Here is a 22,875-nt window from a genome sequence, read left to right on the forward strand (position 1 = left end):
GGCTGGCAATTGCTATAAACTGCCCTAGGCCCTTAAAGTTCATGGGTGTTTTGGATAAAGATTTGGGGAGCCATGTGCATGGAGTAAGACTGCCCTTCAGCTGTCCTTCACACTGTTATGCAGGGTTGAAGGGGGAACTTTCTTACACACAGGTTAAGGGTACCCTTCTGTAGGCCTTCATTGTGGTGGCAAAGAGAAGTTTTATGAGCCCTAAGGAAGACAGTAACCCTTCTCCCCACCTCGTCACCTTCATCAACACAAGTTAGGGAACATGCTTGCCATCTTTCAGCCTCCATTTCTCCAGTGACAGCCCTGTGTGCTCAGTGTGTACTGCTCCCCTGCTGGCTTCCACGCTATATCATCTGAAATCAAGAGGAATGCCAGGAGGCCTGTGTATCCCTGTTTGCATCTTCCCTTTATCAACTGTCAAGCCCAGAACTCTGTATTCCGCTGAAAAACTCCCTCCTCCGCCCCTACCACAACACCCACAGCTTCACCACTATCTCTCTAGGGATAGGAAAGACCAATCCCATCGTGCCTTTGATCCCCATTCATGTCAGCCCTCACCAGAAACCCTGGCCTCACGATTCATTCCTGATTTCTGGGATTCTCATCAAATGTATCTCTATATATCCTTTGTTCTGACTAGTCTTCTACCTCTCCTCAATTCCAAAATTTTCTGGAATTTGGTCATTCATTACGAAAAGTGTCTTTATCTGCAGCCTGTTCTCTGAAAATGCGTTTACTGTCTAATCAAAACTTAGCTCTTTCCTGAGGAAGCATACTTCCCATCCTCATGGAGCAGTGCATTTTTCTGTCTCAGTTCCCTTGTATGAGGTAATTAACCTCCCTATTGCTACTTCAAGACTGTATGTATCATCTAATGCCGTTTCAGAAATCACCACAAAACTGAATGGCTTAGAGACAGAATAAATTTTATTATCTCTTACAGTTTCTATAGGTCAACAATTTGAGAGTAACTTTGGGATGGATTTCTTAGATTTTTTTTTTTCCTGGAAATAATATACCCCTTCCATTGTAATATATTTTCCAGAAATACTCTTCCCCTTTCAATGTAATGTTAAGTTGTAATTTTTCTCAGTCAGTTTTTTTAGATTATCATTGGCAGAGGAAATTTCTACCTGTTTTCAGGCAAGTAGACCTGCTTTTTTCCTGGCAACATAAGGTGAATTGCAGAGCAGTGATGGTGCACTAATTATACTTTTCATTACAAATCCATTGCTTGTTTCTTAAGTGGGATTCTTTTCGTGTTCTGTAGTAAGTTTACTTTCATCTCTTCTTTTCCCCTATTAGAAGTTTATTTTGTAGGTATTTGGTTGGGATATTAGAAGTTGAGAAATTGCTGGCTAATCATTTTAAATGGTAAAATATTCTGGTATTATGTTTTTGGAGATTAACTGTATCCTGTTGGAAGCACTTTGTTTTTCATTGTCTTCCCCTAATATTTGCATGGCTTGCTTCCTCGTTTAAGTCTCTGCTCAAATATCACATCCTCAGAGACGACTTCTGTATTAATTAGGACGGAACGATTCAACTAGTGTGCTGTGGATGCTATATGGGAGTTCCCGGGATACTGCTTCCTTCATCCCATTGGGTTTTGCCTCAACACAGTTATCTGTTTATTCCACTGTGATGTACAAAATTTGCCATATTCCCAGATGGCTGAGCTACAAAAAAAGTTTGGGAAGCATTAAATTAAGATAAAGATTTAGGTGCAGAATGGGTCAGATGGATATTTCTGTTTCAGTCCAGAGGTAGACAGAGTTAGTAAGGGAGCTCTGCACCAAAAAGCCTTCCAAGAACCCAGAATCCTTCTATTTTGTTGCTCCACCGTCTGCTTGCCAACATGAACACATTCCAGACAGGGGAGGGATGAAGTGGGGTGGAAAGTGGGGTGGAAAGTGTGGGGGAAAGATCATGCCCCCCCCCAACTCCTCTTTGAGCATTTGCACACAGCATTTCTGCCCACATCCAGTTAGCCAAAACTTACCCTCTAGCTATCCTAGTGACTGCATGGGAGTCTGGGAATTGCAGTCTTTAACCTGAGCAGCTGAATAGCCAGGTAAAAATTGAGTGCTATTACTACAAGGAAGAAGGAGAGAACAGATGGGGAAAGGGAAAGAACTAGCTGCTTTATTGGTTAGCACTTTTCCTAACACTCTCAATAAAAGACCACAACCCCATTTCTCTAGCCCCTTACCCTTTACAGTAAAGTTTAGATATTTCTTTCTTCAGTTGCAAGAAAAAAATGGAAGTACTTAGAGTAACCCTTTGATTTAGCAATAATCATGTTTCAGTTAAATCATAAAGCCTTCAGTAAAACTCAAACCGCTGTTTCAAGGCATCTTGGAAATTGACAGAGGAAGTAGTCCAGGGTCCCTAGTTACTGGGTAGGCTTCAAGGGCTCCATGATTCCTGGGTACTTGTAAAGTGAAATTGTTTATATAGCCTGGTGGTTAAGAGCATGGCCCCTGGTGTCAGACTGCCTGGGTTTAAATTCCAACTCTGCCATGTGCTAGATTTGCAACTTAGGCAGTTTTCTTAACCTCCCCGTGCTCACTTTCTCTATCTGAAACATGAGAATAATAGTATACCTATTTCACAGAATTGCTGTGGGGACTAGTTAATGCACTTAAAGCTAGTTATTACACACTACCAAGCGTAAAATAGATAGCTAGTGGGAAACAGCCGCACAGCACAGGGAGATCAGCTTGGTGCTTTGTGATCACCTAGAGGGGTGGGATAGGGAGGGTGGGAGGGAGGGAGATGCAAGAGGGAAGAGATATGGGAACATATGTATATGTATAACTGATTCACTTTGTTATAAAGCAGAAACTAACACACCATTTTAAAGCAATTATACTCCAATAAAGATGTTAAAAAAAAAAAAGCTTGTTATTACATTTAAAGCACTTACAATAGTGCCTAACAATATTAAGTGCTGTATAACTACTAGCATTATTATTATTTGTATTCCTGGGGCAGGGTCAGTATCTTCCATCTGAGTATCAATAACGTCTGTTGTAAATCTTACTTTAATACCTGAAAGAAATCACTATCACAGGCTTATGATCTGCATGAAATTTAAATTTTCTCTATTTTAATAAAAAATCATTTGACCTTTCATAACACAGAAGTTTATTTAGTGGAATCTACCTCAACAGTATTTTCTTTTAAAGCATTTTCTTGTTTTCTAGTTCTGTTTTACTTAACCTAATAGAAAATTTACATTCATCTCAGTTTTCTTTTAATTGCCACAGTTTTGATAGGCTTAAGCTTTTCTAGACTTTAATTTAAAATAGAAATTTTTTTTTTTCCTTTTGAGAAAACCCTGTGCAGTTAATAGTTGTACATAAGGGGCTTACACATCCGCAAGTTGCACGTGTAACTCTTTTAGTGAGTTGGGCAGCAGATACCTGTGATTAAGCAGAAAATGTTGATTTTTTTGTTGTTACTCAAACCATAAATGCAGTTGAAACAAACTGAATAACAGTTGAAAATCTTACAGCCTGTCAATGTAGTGAAAAAATAAGAGCCTATACAGCTGTTCATTTTCTGGAAAGTGAACATCGTGGCTGGAAAAAAAATTGGTGCTTCAACATTGTTAGGAATGAATTAATATTGTTCTATAATAAATTGCCAAATGTCACATTTAATAAACCGTGTTATTAGAAAGTCAGGTCAGCAGTAAATGCCCAGTATCTCATTACTTATCTTCTGTAGTTACACTGAACATGCAAAGTATTTCCATTTTAAATTGCTTTTGCTAAATATTTGAGAAATAATTTTGGCAAATTGGTTGGTATCAGACCTGGAGCTTAAATACAAAACAGCTGTTGTTGAGAAAATATCATTTTCATAACATTAGTATGCTTTTAATTAACATACTGGAATGAACTGTTAAACATTACCACTTACATGTTTAACTACTGTTTGACTTTCAAATGACTGATTTGCTTTCTCAATAGATTATTTACTTTAACTAAAAGAGGAAGAATTTTATTTAAATAATCCATATTTTTCTTCCATCTGCAGAATGTACCCAAGAAAAGTGGGGATTTCCAATGTGCCACTATTTAAAGGAAGAGAGATGGTGCTGTGGCCGGAATGCCAGAATGTCAGCATGTTTGGTATGACTCTATTTTTTCTTGGACTTAGAGCTTTATCTAGATGTTGCAGAATTTTATTTATTTATTTTTGGCTTCCTTAAATGCCAAATTTTGCAGTGTTATTATTAATGTTTTTGTGCATTGCAAATTATGAGGGAAAAAATGGCTTACCCTTCCAACATTACTCACTCTGCATGCAGTGTGGTAACAATTTATAATTATACTATAATTCTACATTATAGTACTTAATTTCTTACATATAATTACTTTAATTATCATATAAAATGTACCAACAACCAAGTCTTAAACACAGAATTACTTCAGTGCTTTATCCACAGCTCTGTGGTATGTTTGTGTTTGTTTGTAGCAGATCATTTGGTCTCCTAATTTTTTATGAAGTGGGAAAAATATTAAGCTACCTGGGATATGAAGTAACTATCTGTTTAAGTGAAATCTTTATTTAGCTCATGTCCTTAGACCTAGAACACTTTAGCCCACAGTCTTCTCTGTTTGTGGTGTTATGTTGGCTTAAAAAGGAGCAGATGCCAGTTAAGTGGTATAAATGGACTTTGTCATCATAAATTTAAAATATAGCTTTTAAAATAATGTGTTTAATGTCCAATCCCAAGATAAATTAACTATTTTATGGTCATTATCTCAATATTTTTTTATATTGCCAGTAACACAGCAATATAAAGAAGTGTTCCAGTGTTCTGGGTCACATATCTGAGAATTAACTTCGAAATCTTATTTATGCTCAAATAATGATTTCCGTTTGTGAGTCCTCTTAAAATACTTTCCTGGGAATTTGTCTTTCTTTCATTACATTTGTAAATGATACTCATTTAGGGTCTTGTTAGAATGGGAGGTCATTCTTGGAATGACTTGGTTCCCAGAATGCTGGCAGCTTACACCCTCTAGGCAAGAAATTGAAATAGTCTTTTATAGGGAATCTCATTAGCCTAAGAGAAAAAACTGAAGATATATTAGGGATTTCACAATGAAATAGGACCTTTGTGGTGAGACCCACAATTAAAAGTCCTCACTCATAAGCACAGCGCTTCTAATCAAGTTTATGATTACCGCATTTTAATTATCAAAAAGCCAAGAATCATTAGTTGTCTAAGAAAGTCTAACATGAAAGAAAAGAGATCAGATAAACAAATAGAAAAGTAGCAACTTGGAGGAAACGGATACTATCCAAAGTAAAATAAAATAACTATTAGTATCCCTTAGAAAGATAAAATGATATAATATATCCACAAAATAAAAATGTTTGCTATAAAAATAAACATTCAACAAACCAAAAAGAAGAGTTTTTGAAAAATAAATTCCAAAATGTAGAATTTGTCAACCGTGCCGCACTTAAGAACTTTGCCTGACCAATGTCAGCTTCTCATGGAATGCCCCTCTCTTTAACTCTATCCCTGTCTTTGCTCACCTTGACTTCTTTTTTTGATGCTAGAGTAATCTAGGAAAGTCTAAGGAACATGTTTCTTTTGGTGCATCTTGTTTTATTGCCTTTTGCTCCATAACTGACCTTTTCTACAAATATTCAAAGCTTAAGGGGTTGAGAGAGACACACAGAGAGAGAGAGAGAGAGAGCGAAGTATACCTTTCTGGTGACACTTTCAGATAAATTGTTAAGGGTACTAACCAGAGGGGAAAAATTAATTACATTAGTGCAATCTTGTCAGCATACTTTTAGCCTGATAAAACTGTAAAATATTTTAGATTAGTATGAAATGAACACTTGGTATATTTATTGGCCAAGAAAAATTATTAATGTTTGTAAGAAACTGCTTATCACCTACCTGATTATCTTTTATTATGTAATCAGAATTTATCATTGGTATTTCTAAAACAAACACATCAGCAACACATACCAAAAGTAGTCCTGTGTTATATGATATTTTTATTGATGCTAAATCATTTATTATTAAAAACTTTTGTTTCTTTATTATTGATAGTTCGGCCTTTTAGCAAAGCAAGTAACACAAAAATTTAATCTGAAATGAACACAACCAGTACTGTAAATGAAAACTCAGTGTTTTCTTCAATAACATACTTGTTCTGGGCCTGTTGCTACTTAATTTAATATAAAAATTATATAATAACTATCTTCTGTATTCATAACACTCTGGTTCTAGATGTTCATGAAGGTATCCTTGAAGTCAATGGAAAAATTACACTTTTTTTCTTCAAACAATTTCTTTAAAGCAAGCTTTTATACCATGAACTCATTTTCCCACTAACTCTTCATGGTGTGAGGGCATGAGAAGTAAACCGGAGTCCAGAAAACAAGTTTTTAGTTCCTGTTCACCTGCTAACTAGCTGTGCAGCTTGTGGCAAGACCCTGCCATTGTCAGTGACCTTGTGCATCTGAGAAAATTGCACTTGGGATAATCTGCACATTTTCTTTCAGTTTTAAAAGTACATGATTCAGCTGTATCTAAAAAGTATTATTTATGAAGACATAGCCATCTGAAACAAATATGAGTACTTTAAATTTGAGTAGGAAGTATATGCACTGTTACATTTTACTGTTTTTCTTTATGTTTGAAATATTTTCTAACGAAAACTTTAAAAATAAAATTTTAACTAAAATGTTATATCTAATTTAGTTATAAAGCAACATAAGTGTAGAAATGCATGTCTAAAAAATTGAAAGTTTCAGAAGGCCCTATTCCATTTTTAAATTATAACAAATCCTTTCATGTATGTTAGATTATGAGTATTTATGAGAAATATTGGGAAAATTTTATAAAACTTTTTTTATAAAAGTATTTTGAATTTTAAATAAATATCAGTGTAAAACCAGCTACATATAAAATTGTAGAAATATATATTACTTTCTCTTATGGCAACTTGATCATATGTGAATTTGATTTGAATTTGACCATGCAGACCAAAAATATATGTACTTTTCTAAACTAAGATTTCAACTATAATCAGTTCAATATAATCTTGTTTAATAAAAGATGAAATTATACTTTTATAAAAAATTGGGAGAAAATAAGTTAAAAAGTAGTGCGTATATAAATATGTTTATGTATGTCTATACATAATAATAGTTTTGGATTTGATTGTTTTAGCTGCAATAAAAGTGAGCCAAGAATATGTCATTTTATTTCTTTCCTGTTTTCTAATTCCTTCTAAAATTCAAGGAGTGTATACAGTTGGGGTGTGTATGTGTTTGTCTGCGTGACACACATCCATATATCAGCCCTAAATTATACAAGTGTACCAGTTAACGTTCCTTAATGATATTAACACTTTTAAGTGTATAAACTTATATGTTATCATTTAATTAATCTTTTTAAATGTCACTTTCACAAGCCCTTATACAGTGTGTTTATAAGTCTTATAAGGCAAGACTAAATATCTCAGCTGTCTTTGTCTTATTTTTTTCTCCTTAAAGGCACTGGAGCGTGTTGCAGTCGGCCAAGGGGTAAGTGAGTGTGTTTACTCTAGTCCAACTGATGAACGTGATAGTTTTTCTCAAAGTACTCTTCATACTTGACCTGCTGATGAACCTAAAACCTGATGGATTTTTATAAATATCACCTCTTCTTGTCACCTATTCGTATTCAAACTTATACATTTTCTGTAAGTTTACTTTAAAAGAGAAGTGAATTCTCAGGAAAAGTAAATTGAACTTTTAGGAAAACTTCCACGTTATACTCTTGTACTAATGTCTCATTTCTTCATACTATATTAAACAGTCTATAAATATTTCTAAAGAATGTTATTGCTGACTGTCAGGCTTTTATGGGCTTAGTTCAAGCAAAGATAAACAAGGTATAGCATTCAATTTATTTTTTAACTATAGTCCAAACCACACATTTTAGTTGGTTGTTTTTTAACTTTCTTCTTTATTGACTTCATTAGTCATTAGTTAGTTGCAACAACCAAATGGGTTTTTACATATAAACAGATGTTAAATGTATCCTTCATATATTCATGTAATTGCCTTTTCCTCTACCTTAAGATTTATGAAACATATTAGGAATTTTAAAGTATTTTTTTAAGAGTTCCTTTTAAATTTTTCACAAAAGTTTTCTTATTGGACCTAAATTTTGGAAATTTCTCTTTTGCTTATTTTCAGGGAGGATTAATATGTCAATTTGAATTTTTAAAAATAATAGTAGCATAATAGTAGCAACAAGTATCATTTACTGAGTGCTTTCTTTGGGCCAGACACAATGCTAAGAACTTTGTGTGGTTTTTTAAAAAATACTCATTATACCTATCTGAAAATTGATAAAAACTGATTTTTTAAAGGCATTAGAGCGTATTGTTTAAGTGTGTAAACTTTAGTCTCAGACTGCTGGTTTGCATCAGCAGTGTGCTGGTCTTCATCAGTTACTGGCTTCGTGATCAGAGACACATCATGATTTCTCCATAGCTTAATTTCTTTATCTTTAAAATACAAATAATAATACTACTAAAAAAATAAGAGTAACAATAATACCTTCCTCATAGAGTTTTTGTGAGGATTAAATGAGTGAAAGATGTAAAATGCTTAAAACAGTGTCTATCATGTAGTACGTGTTCGATAAATATCAACTGTTGTTACTGTTACAGGTGGTTAATAATTATGATCATGAAAATAATACCTAAGTTTAACACAGAGCTTACCAAAGTACTGTTCAAAGTTTTCTTCATCAATTAAAGTGCTGCATACATGGCCTGTGAGATCAGGACTGTTATCCCACGATATACAGGAGGAAACTGTTAAGTAGAGAACACTGAGATTTGAGTCTCTGACTCTGGAGCCCTAGCTCTTAACTATAGTACAGATCAAAATAGTGGTTCCTTAGGGGTCTGGAAGAGGAAAGAGCCTTAATCATAACAGTGCCCCAATGCATTTGTGCTCTGTTTTTCAATTTCCCAAGGGCTTGTTCATGTTTACAGTCAATCTTATGAGTTGGGTATTCCCCAAACTTACATGAGAACATGATATACAGCAGAAGTTTAGTAGTGCATTCTAGCTCAGTTAATTGCAGAGTTCTTTCAGCTTAGTGCCCTTTCCACTAGACCTGTAAAATGCATGTCTAATATATACACACACACACACATATATATATACACACACTTTAAGGGTGTACTCTTTCTGTTCCGCCCCATTTTAAAATGCATTAAACTGTTAAGTTGATTTATCACTTGTGAAGGAAAGAAAGTAAACTCTGAGCCACATCTAGCTTATTCCTGGAGTAGTCAGGCACAGGCTGCTCGGGAGATGTTGACTTCCTTCCCACTTACCCCCATCTGCATTTATCAGGATGGATAGTCCTAGCTATTCCAGGAATGCACATTCGAAGGCACTTCATAACTCTCCTTTCTCTTAGGAAACAACTGTAAAGCTCTTATTTACTCAGGGTAACTTGGGAATGATGATTTATTCTATCCTGTTTGTGTTCCTCTGTGCATTCCATTTTTGTATGTTCTCTTGCTTAAAATACATTTCTTGGTCTCTTTTGGTGGCCTTTCTACAATCAGTTTTTAATAACAATATAAATATACATTTATTTCTAAATTATTTGGATACCATTTTACATAATTTTTTTAAAAGGCATGGGAAAGGAGAGCTTTATTTTTAAGAGTTTCTTTGCTTTCCTAAATGAAAGTATATAATAAAAAAATTAATGACACCGTATCCCTGCCAAAGTGTCAGAGAGGCAAAATAGCATCATGGCTTGGTACTACTGGGACATCAGAGCTAGGCTTCTTCAGTTCAAATAACAGCTCGACTATTTTTAGGAGTTTCATATAAAATTTACATAAAAATGAAATTCCTCACAGGGAGATCATCTCAGTGCTTTGTGACCACCTAGGGGGGTGGGATAGGGAGGGTGGGAGGGAGATGCAAGAGGGAAGAGATATGGGGACATATGTATATGTATAACTGATTCACTTTGTTATAAAGCAGAAACTAACACACCATTGTAAAGCAATTATACTCCAATAAAGATGTTAAAAATAAATAAATTAATAAATAAAAATGAAGTTCCTACCTATTTTAGCTAATCAACTAAAAAGTTAAGAACTTTGTAAGCCATTTATAATACTAATATTTCACTTCATGTAATAATTTATTTCCCAAAATGCCTTGAATTTCAGTAGAACAGTATAAGAGTAGGTGTTAATATATGAAAAGGGATTTCAGCATTTTTGTGAGAGAACTGAAAGGATTTGGGGAAAGTGGGGAGCAGATGATAAAGTAGAGATTTGGGGTACTGAAGAAAAAAATTACTCAAGATGAAAAAACATCAAATGGAAAATATATCCAGAGAGAGGAAATTCTTAATGAAATGTTTGGAGAAATGTTCAGGAAAGGGAAGTTTAGAAATCAGATTTTGTCTCAAGTCAAGACGTTGTATTTGGAAAGAGATTTTACATAAGGAGTGTGCCTTTTGAAGGTTATAAATTTTAGTGTGGGCACTCAAGTATGTATTTGTGTCTGCTTTCAGTGAATTATTTTAGGAGTTGAGTTGGGGACTGTGGTATCCCTAACACCGTTTCCTACTGGAATCACCCTCCTCACTGTTGTCAACATCCAGAGAGGATATAACTTGTGTTGTTCAAAGTGCTCTGTCAAGACCCTACAAGTCAGACATTCTCCAGTGACTTAAGAAGGCAATGCCGTCGGGTGAAGACCCAAGAAATAATGGTTGACCCTCGACTCCCAACTTGTGGTTTTTTGTAGTCTCAGCACCTGGGGCCCATAGTGTAGGAACTTGATGTTAGATGGGGGAAAGGGACAGTAGAGTAGGTTTTCTGCCTGAGCTCACAGGCAAAATTTTATTTTCTGTTAAACTCCACCTGAATCCAGATGTGTTCTCATTGAAAACAAATGAAGATAACAATTTGGGGCTCAGAAGAATAGAAGTTACAAAAGGATAACTCAGTGAAGTACACATTCCACTGAACTCTATCTTTAAAACTTTACCCATGGTTGGAGAGTTTTTAGTTTTTAACTTACCTGACTTCTCAAAAGCATTCAGTATTGTCAACCTCCCTCCATACTTGCTCATTTTCCTTTTTTTTTTTCAATAATAACTTTGCATGGAAGCAGGGTGGTTGTTGCTGATATCTCTGTTGGATGGGGACGTGGATGGAGTTTTGGCAACTTTTTGTACTTTCTTAGTTTAAGGGTACCTCTTACATTGCTACAGTGAAGCACTCTTTCTTTTATGTATAGTACTTTTTTACCTTCTACTTTGACACTCTTACACGTCATTAGGGACCTTCTCGTCAGCCATTCCTTCTTTCCTACCTTTGCACCTTCATGGACACTTCCCACCTCTTTTTCCCCAGGAAATGAAGTCCTGCTGAGACTTCAGTCTCTGATCTCATGTCCTTTCCAAGGCCCTTCTTTTCAACTCTGTAGTAGCAATGCTGTGATCTTTTAGGCCTCAGACATATTTTAGTATGTCCTTACTTAGGGTAGTACCTTCTCTCTCTGGCTGTGAATCCTTGGTAATATCTCTAATCCACCACCATTAGGAAAGATGCACATTCTTATCTCTTTTGTACATATCCTACATGTCTGCTCTCTTATACAGGCCTGACTTTGTTGGTCATGAAGTTTATTTCTACGTTTTTAACTGATAAACACTCCATTTGGGACATTAGCTAATTTTTCTTTGATTATTCCTTTTCTTCCTCATTCACTACTACTTCTTTCATAGTTTCTTCTATTTTCTCAGTGAGAACTAGCCTCCAAGTACATTTTAACTTAGAATAGAAAAGTTATAAAATTATCCCCTATGTTTAGCAACAAACTCAGGTTTCTAACATTCACTTATGGTTCTGACTCTCAAGTATTGACTTGATTTCTGTTTTTTATTTGGTTCTTGTGCTCATATATATCTGCATTTTTTTTCAGCTGCCTACTGAATCACTCTTCTATCGTGCCGTACTTCAGGATATTATTCAAGATTGTTATGGCATCACCAAATGGTATGATGATTTTATTTCAATAAGAATAACTATCCTGTATTATAAGTGAAGTGACTTTTAGTTTTCACGTGAATTCATTCAGGGTCACTGTGATTAGTAGAAGAAGCTTTGAATTTGAGCGTGATTTCAGTAAGTAATGAAGAACTGTGCAGCAACCGTATCTTAGGTTAATCATTATTAAAGTAAGGGTTCTAATGATTCCCTTTTGTCCTGAAAGGTTGTTGTGATGATAAAGAAATATATGTAAAATGTACTTTAGAATTTGAGAAGTATTGAAATGTTCTATGTAAGTAATTCAGTGAATATAATATTATAATATGAGCAGGGGTTATATTTAAAATATTTCACAACCACTATAGCATAAACACTTAACTAATTAGAACAGATATCAATCTTAAACAGCCAGTGTGGCCATTCATGTCTCTACTGGTAGAACAGTAGCCTTGCATATGTTTTGTTTCTGTTTTCCCCAGATAATAATGGCTGCCTATACAGAAAGGCAAGGATTAGGAGAATTTTTCATAATATTGGTTTAATAACTGCCATACTCAAGCATACATCTGCAGTCCCTTCAAGTTTCATGAACGTTTCTTCGTACTAGTTATAATTTTAGGATTCTGATTGCCATTTGGTTATAATAGGATTATTCTTCAAACTAAAATAGGGTAGTTTTCAAGTTCACAAAAACAAATCCAAACTTATTAACAGAAATAGAAGCTATTTTCAGATTAGGTATAATTTCTCTAAGAAAAATAGTCTGTTTTTTTACTAAAAGAAATTATGACATACAAATATCTACATATACCATTGATTTTAATTGTCATTTCTAGGTAGATAACTCCCAAATCTGTGTCCCTATCTCCATTCTCTTTTCCATATATTAATCTTCAAAATGTCTGAAAGTGAATTTCTCATGGTTTCCTGAAAACTGGTTCCTTTCTCTGAACTCACCCCAAGATGCTAACCTTGTTGGAAAAAGTCACAAAATTGTGCAAATTCATGTCTACTCAAATATTGACTGCCTGCCTTCCTTTAAGACCTCAAATCTGTTCATTACTGTGTTTGTTGTTCTCTTGATGACCACTTAAGATCATCTACACTCTTTTCTGAACTTCTCTTCTCACTTAAAAATTCACATCTCTCCAACCCTCCACATTCCTGCCTGCCTTTATTACTCAGTAGATGTTATTTAAGACTTCTTTCATTCCAGATCTTTATTGAGCTTTCAGCCATATTTGATCATGTAATAATTGTTTTTTCCAAACTCTTGTCCTCACTGTCTTCCATTAAGCTGCATTCCTCTAAGTTTCCTTTTCCTACCTTGAACTCTCATCTGTCTTCTGTAAGCATTTTTCTTCTTACTCATCCCCTTGGTATATCCAGAAATTCTCTAGTGTTTTATACTTAGCTGCTGTCTCTTTATATTTCCTCTTTCTCTTAACAGTTACCCTCACAACAAATAACTTAAGTCATGTATCCAGCTCCCACCTCTTTTTTGAAGTTCAAATCTCTATTTCTCGATATAGAGAAACAGCTTCTGAACAGCCTCACTTAAGCACCTTAAACACCTTAAAAATACACCAGATTCAGCCACAGACAGAAAACAAAGTCAGCTTCCCACCAATTCTATTCCTCTTTCTTCTGTCTCTTGACTTCTTTTGTCATTTCTGGGGAATTGCATGACCATTATCAAGCTTTAGAAATCTTAAAATCATATTCGATTCTTTTCTTTTTTCATCATCAAACCACACATTCTAATTAGTTGCCAAGATTTGCACATGTTATATTTTTTAACCCAGCGGTTGTTTATTGTGGGGCAGGCAGCCTATCAGGTTCTGAATGCATAGGATGTAGTGTCCACACGGGAGTCTTTCATATTCTAGTCAGGATGGCATGTGCAGAAACCAAAGAAAATGATAGAAACCTGCTTCCAGTAACAGCAGACTAAGTAATTAGGGCTAACCCTCCTTCTGAGAAAAACTAAAAATGCTAGAGATGTGTATATATGCAAGTGTGTGGTGTGTGTGTACAAGTATGTGTGTATTTTAATTTGTTTTTAATTGGTTTGAGAACATCAGAGACTATCAAGGAAATTAAAAATTACACAGCAAATATCTAGGAGAAGATGGAAACCAAGAGAAATGAAGCCAGCTTTTAGGGCTTCATTTTCCCCCAGATGCCATTTCTTAACTACAGAAAAGGGGAATTCTCTGGCAGTCCAGCAGTTAGGACTCAGCGCTTCCACTGCCCAGGCGCGGGTTCGACCCCTGGCCGGGGAACTAAGATCCTGCAAGCCGCGCGGCTCGGCCCAGCCAAATTTAAAAAAATAAAATAAAACAAAACAAAACAGCAGGGCTTCCCTGGTGGCGCAGTGGTTGAGAATCTGCCTGCCAATGCAGGGGACACGGGTTCGAGCCCTGGTCTGGGAAGATCCCACATGCCGCGGAGCAACTGGGCCCATGAGCCACAATTACTGAGCCTGCGCGTCTGGAGCCTGTGCTCCGCAACAAGAGAGGCTGCGATAGTGAGAGGCCCGCGCACCGCGATGAAGAGTGGCCCCCGCTTGCCACAACTAGAGAAAGCCCTCGCACAGAAACGAAGACCCAATGCAGCCATAAATAAATAAATAAATAAAAATTAAAAATAAATAAATAAATAAAACAGCAATAACAACAACAAAAAAGAATGATCAATAGCAGCAATGTTTATAAGAGCAAAAGTCTAGGAATAAAAATTTCATTAATAGGAGAATGGATAAACTGTTGTGGAATACCGTGCCATAGTGAAAATGTATGAATTACAACTACACGCATCCAAGTGGATGAATGTTGTGAATCTAAACGTTATAGAAAAATTCCTATATAATCTGGAAACAAGCACAAACGGTATAATTATTCAGGAGTGTAAATATGTGGTAATCAAGAAAAGCATAAGAATGATAAACACAGCAATATTCAGTGGTATAGTATCCTATGGGAGGGAGGACAACTGAGTAGACAAAGTGATGAGGTGGGGAAGATGAGGGGCACATAGGAATTTCTAGAGACGGTTAATGTTCTATTTCTCAAGTTTGGTGTTGCATATAAGGGTTCATTTTATTGACATTCTTTATACCTTATACATAGTATTTTGTAAATACTTGTTTGTGTTCAACAGCAGTGAAATTATAATCTCATTTCAGGCTACACCCCAGGGTCAGTTGAACTACGTATTATACTCCTAGTATCTGTTCCAGTCACCTCATTATAGTAATAAGGGAAATTAAGATAAAGTGATTAAAAGCTTGTCTTCAGTCATACAGCCTAAAAGAACCAGAGCTAGGACCAAATTCATAGTCCACAAAAGTTTTCTTTTTGCTATCCCATACTTCTTTTTAGTTTAAATTCTTTGGGATATTTTTAATATGAGTGGAGTTATAGGTCTCCTTGTATTAGCATTGTTAACAAGGTTAACTTGATTGGAATCTCTGGCCAGCAAGAGTACTAAAGACAGAAAATAAGATCACTGAATTATTTCTTCTGCATTTTGTTTAGCTTTCCTTGCTAATTAAATAAATTGTCTTCCAGTGATATACTGTTTCAGACTACTTGAAATATTATTCTGAAAGTTTCTTTAAGTTTAATTGTTTATATAACATAAGATTAGAAGTAAACTTTTTTCGTGGACTTAAAAACTATAGCATTTTTACTCTATTGTAATTGTGAATTAGCATTTATCACTTATGTTAAAACTCAATAATTTATATAATTTTTAAAATGTTATAATTAGTCCTTATCTGGAAACTTTCTAAGGGAATAAAATGCCAAAACAAGCATTTAATAGGATGAAAATCCTTTAGAACACTTCAAAAGAGAGCAGAGAAATTGATGTATATACTTTACTTACTTTATTATTCTCTTTCATAATGAGTACTGTAAACAGCTGTAGAAGAAATACATAAATTTTGATGCCTATAATTATGAATTAGTTTAACTTTCATTTTAATTTTGCAGTAATCAAATAGGTATGTGAAAAACCAGATCATGAAAACTGGCTCACCAAATTAAAGCTACTTATTTAGTCCATAATGTGTGGTCAGATTATCAGGTCTGTATCTTTTAAATTGAAGAGTATTTTGAAGATTTTTGTAACTTCCTTAAGTGATTGCCATTTTCAGCAAAATTTTATGTTAAGTCTTAAGAAATACTTAAAGGTCCTTTAAGTCTTTCAGTAGGTACTAGTATATAAAACACAAAATAAATAACTTCATAAATATTTTCTGATGATGGAGAAACTGAACTTTGATACTTTCTGTCCTTCATGTGCTTATTTTTATTTAGTATATGTCTACTTTACCTTTTCTTATAATTTCCTAAACTAATGTTGCTTCTTTGGAAAATGCTACAAGGAAACCATGTTCTTACAATTGTATTTTGGGGAAAGCATGTGGGTGGTGTTGGATTCACTTGAGTAGAATTTTAATTAGATCTAGTGCATTCACTTTTATTAAAAGGAAGAATACTGATTCCTTTTTAGCATGCTAACCGTGCTTTATTCTGACAGAGGGCCCCCTTTTAATCTGTTCTTCAAGTCCCATCATTTATCTTTCAGAAACAGTCATGTCACTTTTCTCACTTCAAAATGTTTGATGATTTCTCTTCTTTATACTCAAAAACTAAAATATCCTTATTATGGCATTCAAGGCCGTTTCTAAGGTGCCACTAATGTCCTTTCCAGCCTAATTCATCACCCCATTCTTCCTTCTCTGCACCCCAAGCAGCTGCCCATGCACACTGTTTGTATACTGGATTATTCATCATTTCCATGCAATTATTTTTGGACCTCATATGCTTCCTTGGAGCCCCTTTGCCTACCTGAAATATTCCCCTCCCCATTTCTGCATCTTTTCCTTCCCTGTTTCTGGCAGGTGAAATCCTAGGCATTCTTTAAAACCCAGTTTGGAAGACATCTCTGGTATCTTTCCCTTCTCCTTCTCACTCTCTCCTCCCATAGTCCTTAATCTGGGATTCACTGCTCTTATTGAATCTAAATGTACAATGAGTTTTTTGTATCTACTCCTCTGCCACCTGGTGAGCCCTGATGGCCAGTTTTCAGCTTTATTAATTGAAGTCGTCTATCATAGTGGTTAAGAGCACAGATTCTGAAAATCCTCTTTGGAACCATTTTCCCATCCAACTACTATCCCATATCTGTTCTTTCCTTTACTGGAAAACTCCTTGAAAGTGCTGCCAATTTCTTTCCCATTTCACTTGAATTCCAGTCAGACCTTACTTCCATCACTCCGTCAAACTCCCCTTTTCAGGGGCACTAATGACCCCATGTGGCTAAATCTCCTGGTCAGCTCTCAATCCTCAACTTACTTAGCCTGCCATAAGTATTTCACACAATTTACCACTCTTTACTTTCTCTCATATGCTAGAGAAAGTCCCTCTTAAGATAGTCACCTTTTTCTATTTTTTTTTTTTTCAGTTTATTTTGCTGACTCCTCGTCCTCTTTCAGACCTCTTATTTTTGGAGTGCTTTTTTCTATCAGTTCCTACCACCTAGGTGATCTCATCATGTCTCATGGCTTTCAGTACCATTTATATGCTGGTGAATCTCAAATCTATTGTCCAGTTAATGACAAACGTATTCTTCTAGTTGCTCAGGCCAGGATAACTTTGACCTCTCTCTCTCTCACACTGCCTGGATCCAGTCCTTCAACAATTTTATAGTCTGTCTAATTAAATATATCTAAAATTCTACCACTTCTTAACCATCCTCAGGGCCACCACCCTGGTCAAAGCCACCATCATCTCTCATGTAGATTATTGTAATAACCTCCTAATTGGTCTCCCTGCTTCTATTTTTGCCCCCTAGAGTCTATTCTCCACACAATAGCCAGAGTGATCCTGTTAATATTTTTAAGTGAGATCTTTCTCACAGTCTTCCCATGGTTTCTTATTCACTTGGAAGTAAAGCTAATATTTTCACTATGACCTACAAAGCCTTATGTGATGGAGCTACTCATTATCTCTCTGATCTCATTTCTACTATTTTCCCATTTATTTATGTCTGTACTGCTTTCCTTGGTATTACTTGAAAATACCAGGAACACTTTCTACCCCAGAACCTTTCCACGTAATGTGTCCTCTGCCTGGAATGCTCCTCACCAGATATCCACGTGGCTAGTTCACTCTCTTTCTTTAGTTCTTTACTCAAAATTATCATCTCTATGATATCCACCATCACTCCTCTCTAACATTTGTTATCTGCTTTCTCTCCTCTGTCATCAGCTTCTCATTAGCTCATATTGCCATACAGTTAGTCCCCTGCGTACGAACGAGTTCTGTTCCGAGAGTGCGTTTGTAAGTCCAATTTGTTCATAATTGCAACAAGGTTAGCCTAGGTACCCAACTAACACAGTTGGCTATATAGTACTGTACTATAATAGGCTTATAATACTTTTCACACAAATATACATAAAAAACAAACACAAAAAATAAAGAAAACATTGTTAATCTTACTGTACAGTATCTTGAAAAGCACAGTAGTACAGTACAACAGCTGGCATACAGGGGCTGGCATCGAGTGAACAGGCAAGAAGAGTTACTGACTGGAGGAGGGAGAGGAGGTGGGAGATGGTAGAGCTGAAGGATCATCGCAATAGGAGACAGCGGGCAAGCTGCAATTTCACTCACGCCTGACGCTGATGGCACAGGTTCTGGTTCCTTGCTGGATTCAATTTTATCTACCCTCTTGAAAAAATGATCCAGTGATGTCTGGGTAGTAGCTCTTTTTTTCTCGTCCTAGAAGACATTATAGCAATGGATTGCATTCTGAACGGCTGATGCAACCTTTGTGTACAATTCTACGTTCGGGTCCTGTGCCTCAAACGGTAACAGTGCCTCCTCAAATAAAGAAAATCCCCTTTCCATTCCCTGCGATGTGCATCTCTTCAGTTCTTCAGTTACTTCTTCTTCCTCTTGTCACTCCACTCTCTCGATTATTTTCACTTCTGTTTCCATCATTATCGCTTGGCGCTTCTTAGCAGTACCAGCTACATCACCGCTGCTTTTACACTTGCTTCTGGACATCCTGGGCTTGTAATAAAGATACTGTACTACTGTACTCTATACAGTACTGTATAGTAAAATACACAAAAGCACAACCACTTGTAGAGGATGCGTGCACATGACAATGTACACCAGACACGTGAACTAACTTACGTGATTGGACAGGCAAACTCACGTTCAACTCTTTATCGTTTGGTCATGTGACAACCACCATATAGTAGATAGTTTTAGGATATAGAATCAGAAAGAAGTTTTGTTTGGCGTGGGGGATTTTGGTTTGCTTGGTTGGTTTTTTCAGACAGAGAAACTTGAGCATTTTCCGATGATAAGAGTAAAGACTCAGTGAGTAAAGAGAAGTTGAAGATACATCAGAGGAGGCAGAACAAGATGCCCTCCAGATCCCTGATCTTAGGCATATTCTTACAGAAAGCAATTATATTAACTATATTAATTATATTAACTAATTAACGGAGAGAAGGATTTCTATTTATCTTCACACACGTCAGCAAAAATTAAGACTGCAGTGATTCTGTGATGTCATAATGTATAACTGTAAAAGGTAGACTCCAAATCTTTAGTGTTAAATAATGAGAAAAATGCAATAGGCACTTACTAAAAATTAAAATTAAAAATGGGATTGCCCCTTATTCCATTTGTTAACAGTCCTATTCTGTGCTTTTACTTTCTATATAGGTAAGTTTTGAGATTTTTTTTTTTGCACCTGCCTCTTTTTTCTCGTTTCTTAATTACTAGAATTGCAGTATTTATCCTTAAAACTATAGACCCTTCTAAAGTCTGATGAGTGAAATATTCTCTTTCTTGTAGCTGCAAAAGAGCAGACTGCATTCTACATCATAAACTCTCTTTACAGCTATTATTCTTAAGAAGGTTGATTTGTAAGACACCCATACTTTATAGAGATTAGTGCCATGTCCTGCAAAAGTAACCTTTTACCTCCAAAAGTTCTAAAAGCCTGATTCATTATACTAAATCTTGTGTTGCTTTGGTAATACTATTTAAATTGACATTCTGTTTCCTGTAAAATATACTTTTTTTTTCTTAAACCAAAATGGACTTATTGGTACTTCCCTTCTCCTTCTATACCATGAAAGTAATAAAACCGTTTTTTCTGAATTTTTTAACAATAGCACTCTATTTTCAAATACAGTCTTACATAGAACCAAATAAATTTAATAAATTTTAGGAAAGGACTTATTTCTTACACAATTATCCTTTTCATATTTTATGGAAAATTGTAACCCTTTAAAGTACCTCTTTGGAGTCCTTAAGGAGGACAGTTTAAAAAAAAATTGTTGTAACCTATTTCTATATTTTATGTGTTGGCCTAATTTTAGTATGTTACTTTTATAATTTTATCATTTGTTTTATCAATATTGCTGTTCACAGTACTGTTGGAAACTGAGACATTTTGAAACTTAATTCCTCGTCTAAGAAAGCTTACCCTAGTCAATTCCAGCAGCTAAAGCACTCCCTACTCTGTGCTGTATTCTGAGCACCATCTTGTGCTTATCACATTGAATTATAGCATTTGTTCACCTGTCTTCCTTTATAAACTGTGGAGGATTCTACCCCTAGAACCCAGCACAATAACAGGAAAATAACCTCCATTCATTGAGTGTTTGTCAGACACTGAGCCAAGCATGGTGCATACATAGACTCTCTTATCTTCAACCTTCTACTGCTGAACAAGGAGAGGCAAAGAGAGGTTTTTAAGTGGTAAATACGTGGTAGAGCAAGGAATCAAACTTATTTCAGTCTTGAGTTCACGTGGAGTCTGCCTACTTCTCTTTGTCTATAACACAGAGGTAGACATTCTTCATCTGCAGTTTAACAATATCGAGTATAAATCCTGTTGAAGAACTGTGCCGGAGTTAATATTTAATAGTAGTTAATATCCCAGATTCTGAAGCCAGACTTCCTGAATTCAAACTGTGGGCAGTTTACTTAACCTCTCTGTTCTTTAGTTTCACCATCTTTAAAATGGGGATAATAGTGGGACCTACCACATGGAGTAGTAGTAAGGATTAAATAAGTAAATGCAGCAAAGGACTTAAGAGCCCTGGCACATCGTAAACATGAAATAAATATTAACTGTTATTATTTGTTTTGTTTACATTGCACTATTCCTTATATATTTGTTCAGTAGTTCTCTCTCTATATATTTTAAATCACACTTGTTTATTTGTATAGTTAAGCCTGCCTTCCTAACTCTACTTGATTAGCAAATAGATCTATTTACTGTATTAACGCATTTCATGTTATAGTCTGACTAGATGTTTTTGTTTCTACAAACTGCAGGAGATATTTATTTAATTATTTAATCCATTTATTGAGATCCTGCTATATTGGAGCGTCTACGCTAGGCACAGGGGATATGGTCATGAGCAAAACAGGTGGAAACTCTGCTCTCCAGCTGCTCAGAGCAGTGATCTCAAAACATATTTTTAAATTTCACACCTCTGTCAATAAACATTCTTGAGCATGCACCCCCAAAATGAATACTTAATTATTTATAAGTGATATATGTGTCTTTCTACTAGTATATTGTATAGATTTTTAAATAAACTGAAAAATTGAAATTAAAAAGGTAAAGATAAATAGAAATAGAAATTAAAATTCTAATATTCTCTTTCCCTTGGGGTATGTTCACCCCTCTTTGGAGTCCACTGACTTAAAATAAAGACAGACACTCAGAGAAACAAAAAAGAGTAAGCATGTGAAGGAAAAGTTCTCTGTGTCAGGAGCCTAACTTCATCTGGGAGGCCGGAGAAGACTTTCCTAAGGAAGCAACATTTAAGATAGGATCTGGGGCTTCCCTGGTGGCGCAGTGGTTGAGAATCTGCCTGCCAATGCAGGGGACACGGGTTCGAGCCCTGGTCGGGGAAGATTCCACATGCCGCGGAGCATCTAGGCCCGTGAGCCACAACTACTGAGCCTGCGCGTCTGGAGCCTGTGCTCCGCAACAAGAGAGGCCACGATAATGAGAGGCCCGTGCACCACGATGAAGAGTGGCCCCCATTTGCCGCAACTAGAGAAAGCCCTCGCACAGAAACGAAGACCCAACACATCCATAAATAAATAAATAAATAAACCCAAAAGTTTAAAAAAAAAAAGATAGGATCTGAAAGGATGAGTTTGGGATTCCCTAGGCAAAAAGATCAGGGGTGAAGTGTAACACAAATAGTGTTTATAGACAAAAGCATGATGTGTTCAAGAAACTAGAAAGACTGTCATTGTGAATGGAGAGGCAGTGTCCTAGGAGTGTTAGAGAGGTTGTCAGAATGGACCAGGTGGTACAAGGCTTATTATATACTATGTTAAGCATTTAGATCTTAATTCTAAGAGTCATGGGAAATTCTGGAGGAATTTAAAGAGAAGTAACATGATCAGCTAACCTTTCTAATTCTATTTGGATGATATTTTTCTCCCTTACTGGTTGCTGCTAAAAACAGGTCCAACATAGTATACCTCAACAAAGGATTTAAGGGACAAGTCTTATGTAGCAAATTATTGCTTAATACACTAAAAGTAATCTCATAATCATGTTGTGAGATTTTGTAACAGAAGGGGTAGTATATTCTGAAAAGAAAAAGTAAGACGAGGGCAAATTAAAATTTTAAATGTTTCTCTTATTTTCAAGCAATCTGAAATACAAAACCCAGGAAACAAGTCGATACCACCTACACTTATACTGTCTACTGTCT

The 22,875-nt window shown here is 35.7% G+C and overlaps 1 protein-coding gene across 6 annotated transcripts in view; it reads left to right on the top strand.

Moving 5' to 3' along the window:
* METTL25 (methyltransferase like 25) overlaps positions 1 to 22,875 on the top strand; it is a 178,432-nt gene that overhangs the window by 60,031 nt on the left and 95,526 nt on the right. For all 6 annotated transcript variants that reach the window (XM_059936623.1, XM_059936622.1, XM_059936621.1 and 3 more), the window contains exons 6-8: positions 4,057 to 4,151; positions 7,552 to 7,581; positions 12,022 to 12,095. In XM_059936623.1, the coding sequence (XP_059792606.1) occupies positions 4,057 to 4,151; positions 7,552 to 7,581; positions 12,022 to 12,095 (199 nt within the window). The remainder of the gene's footprint in view (positions 1 to 4,056; positions 4,152 to 7,551; positions 7,582 to 12,021; positions 12,096 to 22,875) is intronic.

Source organism: Balaenoptera ricei, chromosome 10, assembly GCF_028023285.1.
Source record: "Balaenoptera ricei isolate mBalRic1 chromosome 10, mBalRic1.hap2, whole genome shotgun sequence".
In the NCBI taxonomy this organism is placed as follows: Eukaryota; Metazoa; Chordata; class Mammalia; order Artiodactyla; family Balaenopteridae; genus Balaenoptera; species Balaenoptera ricei.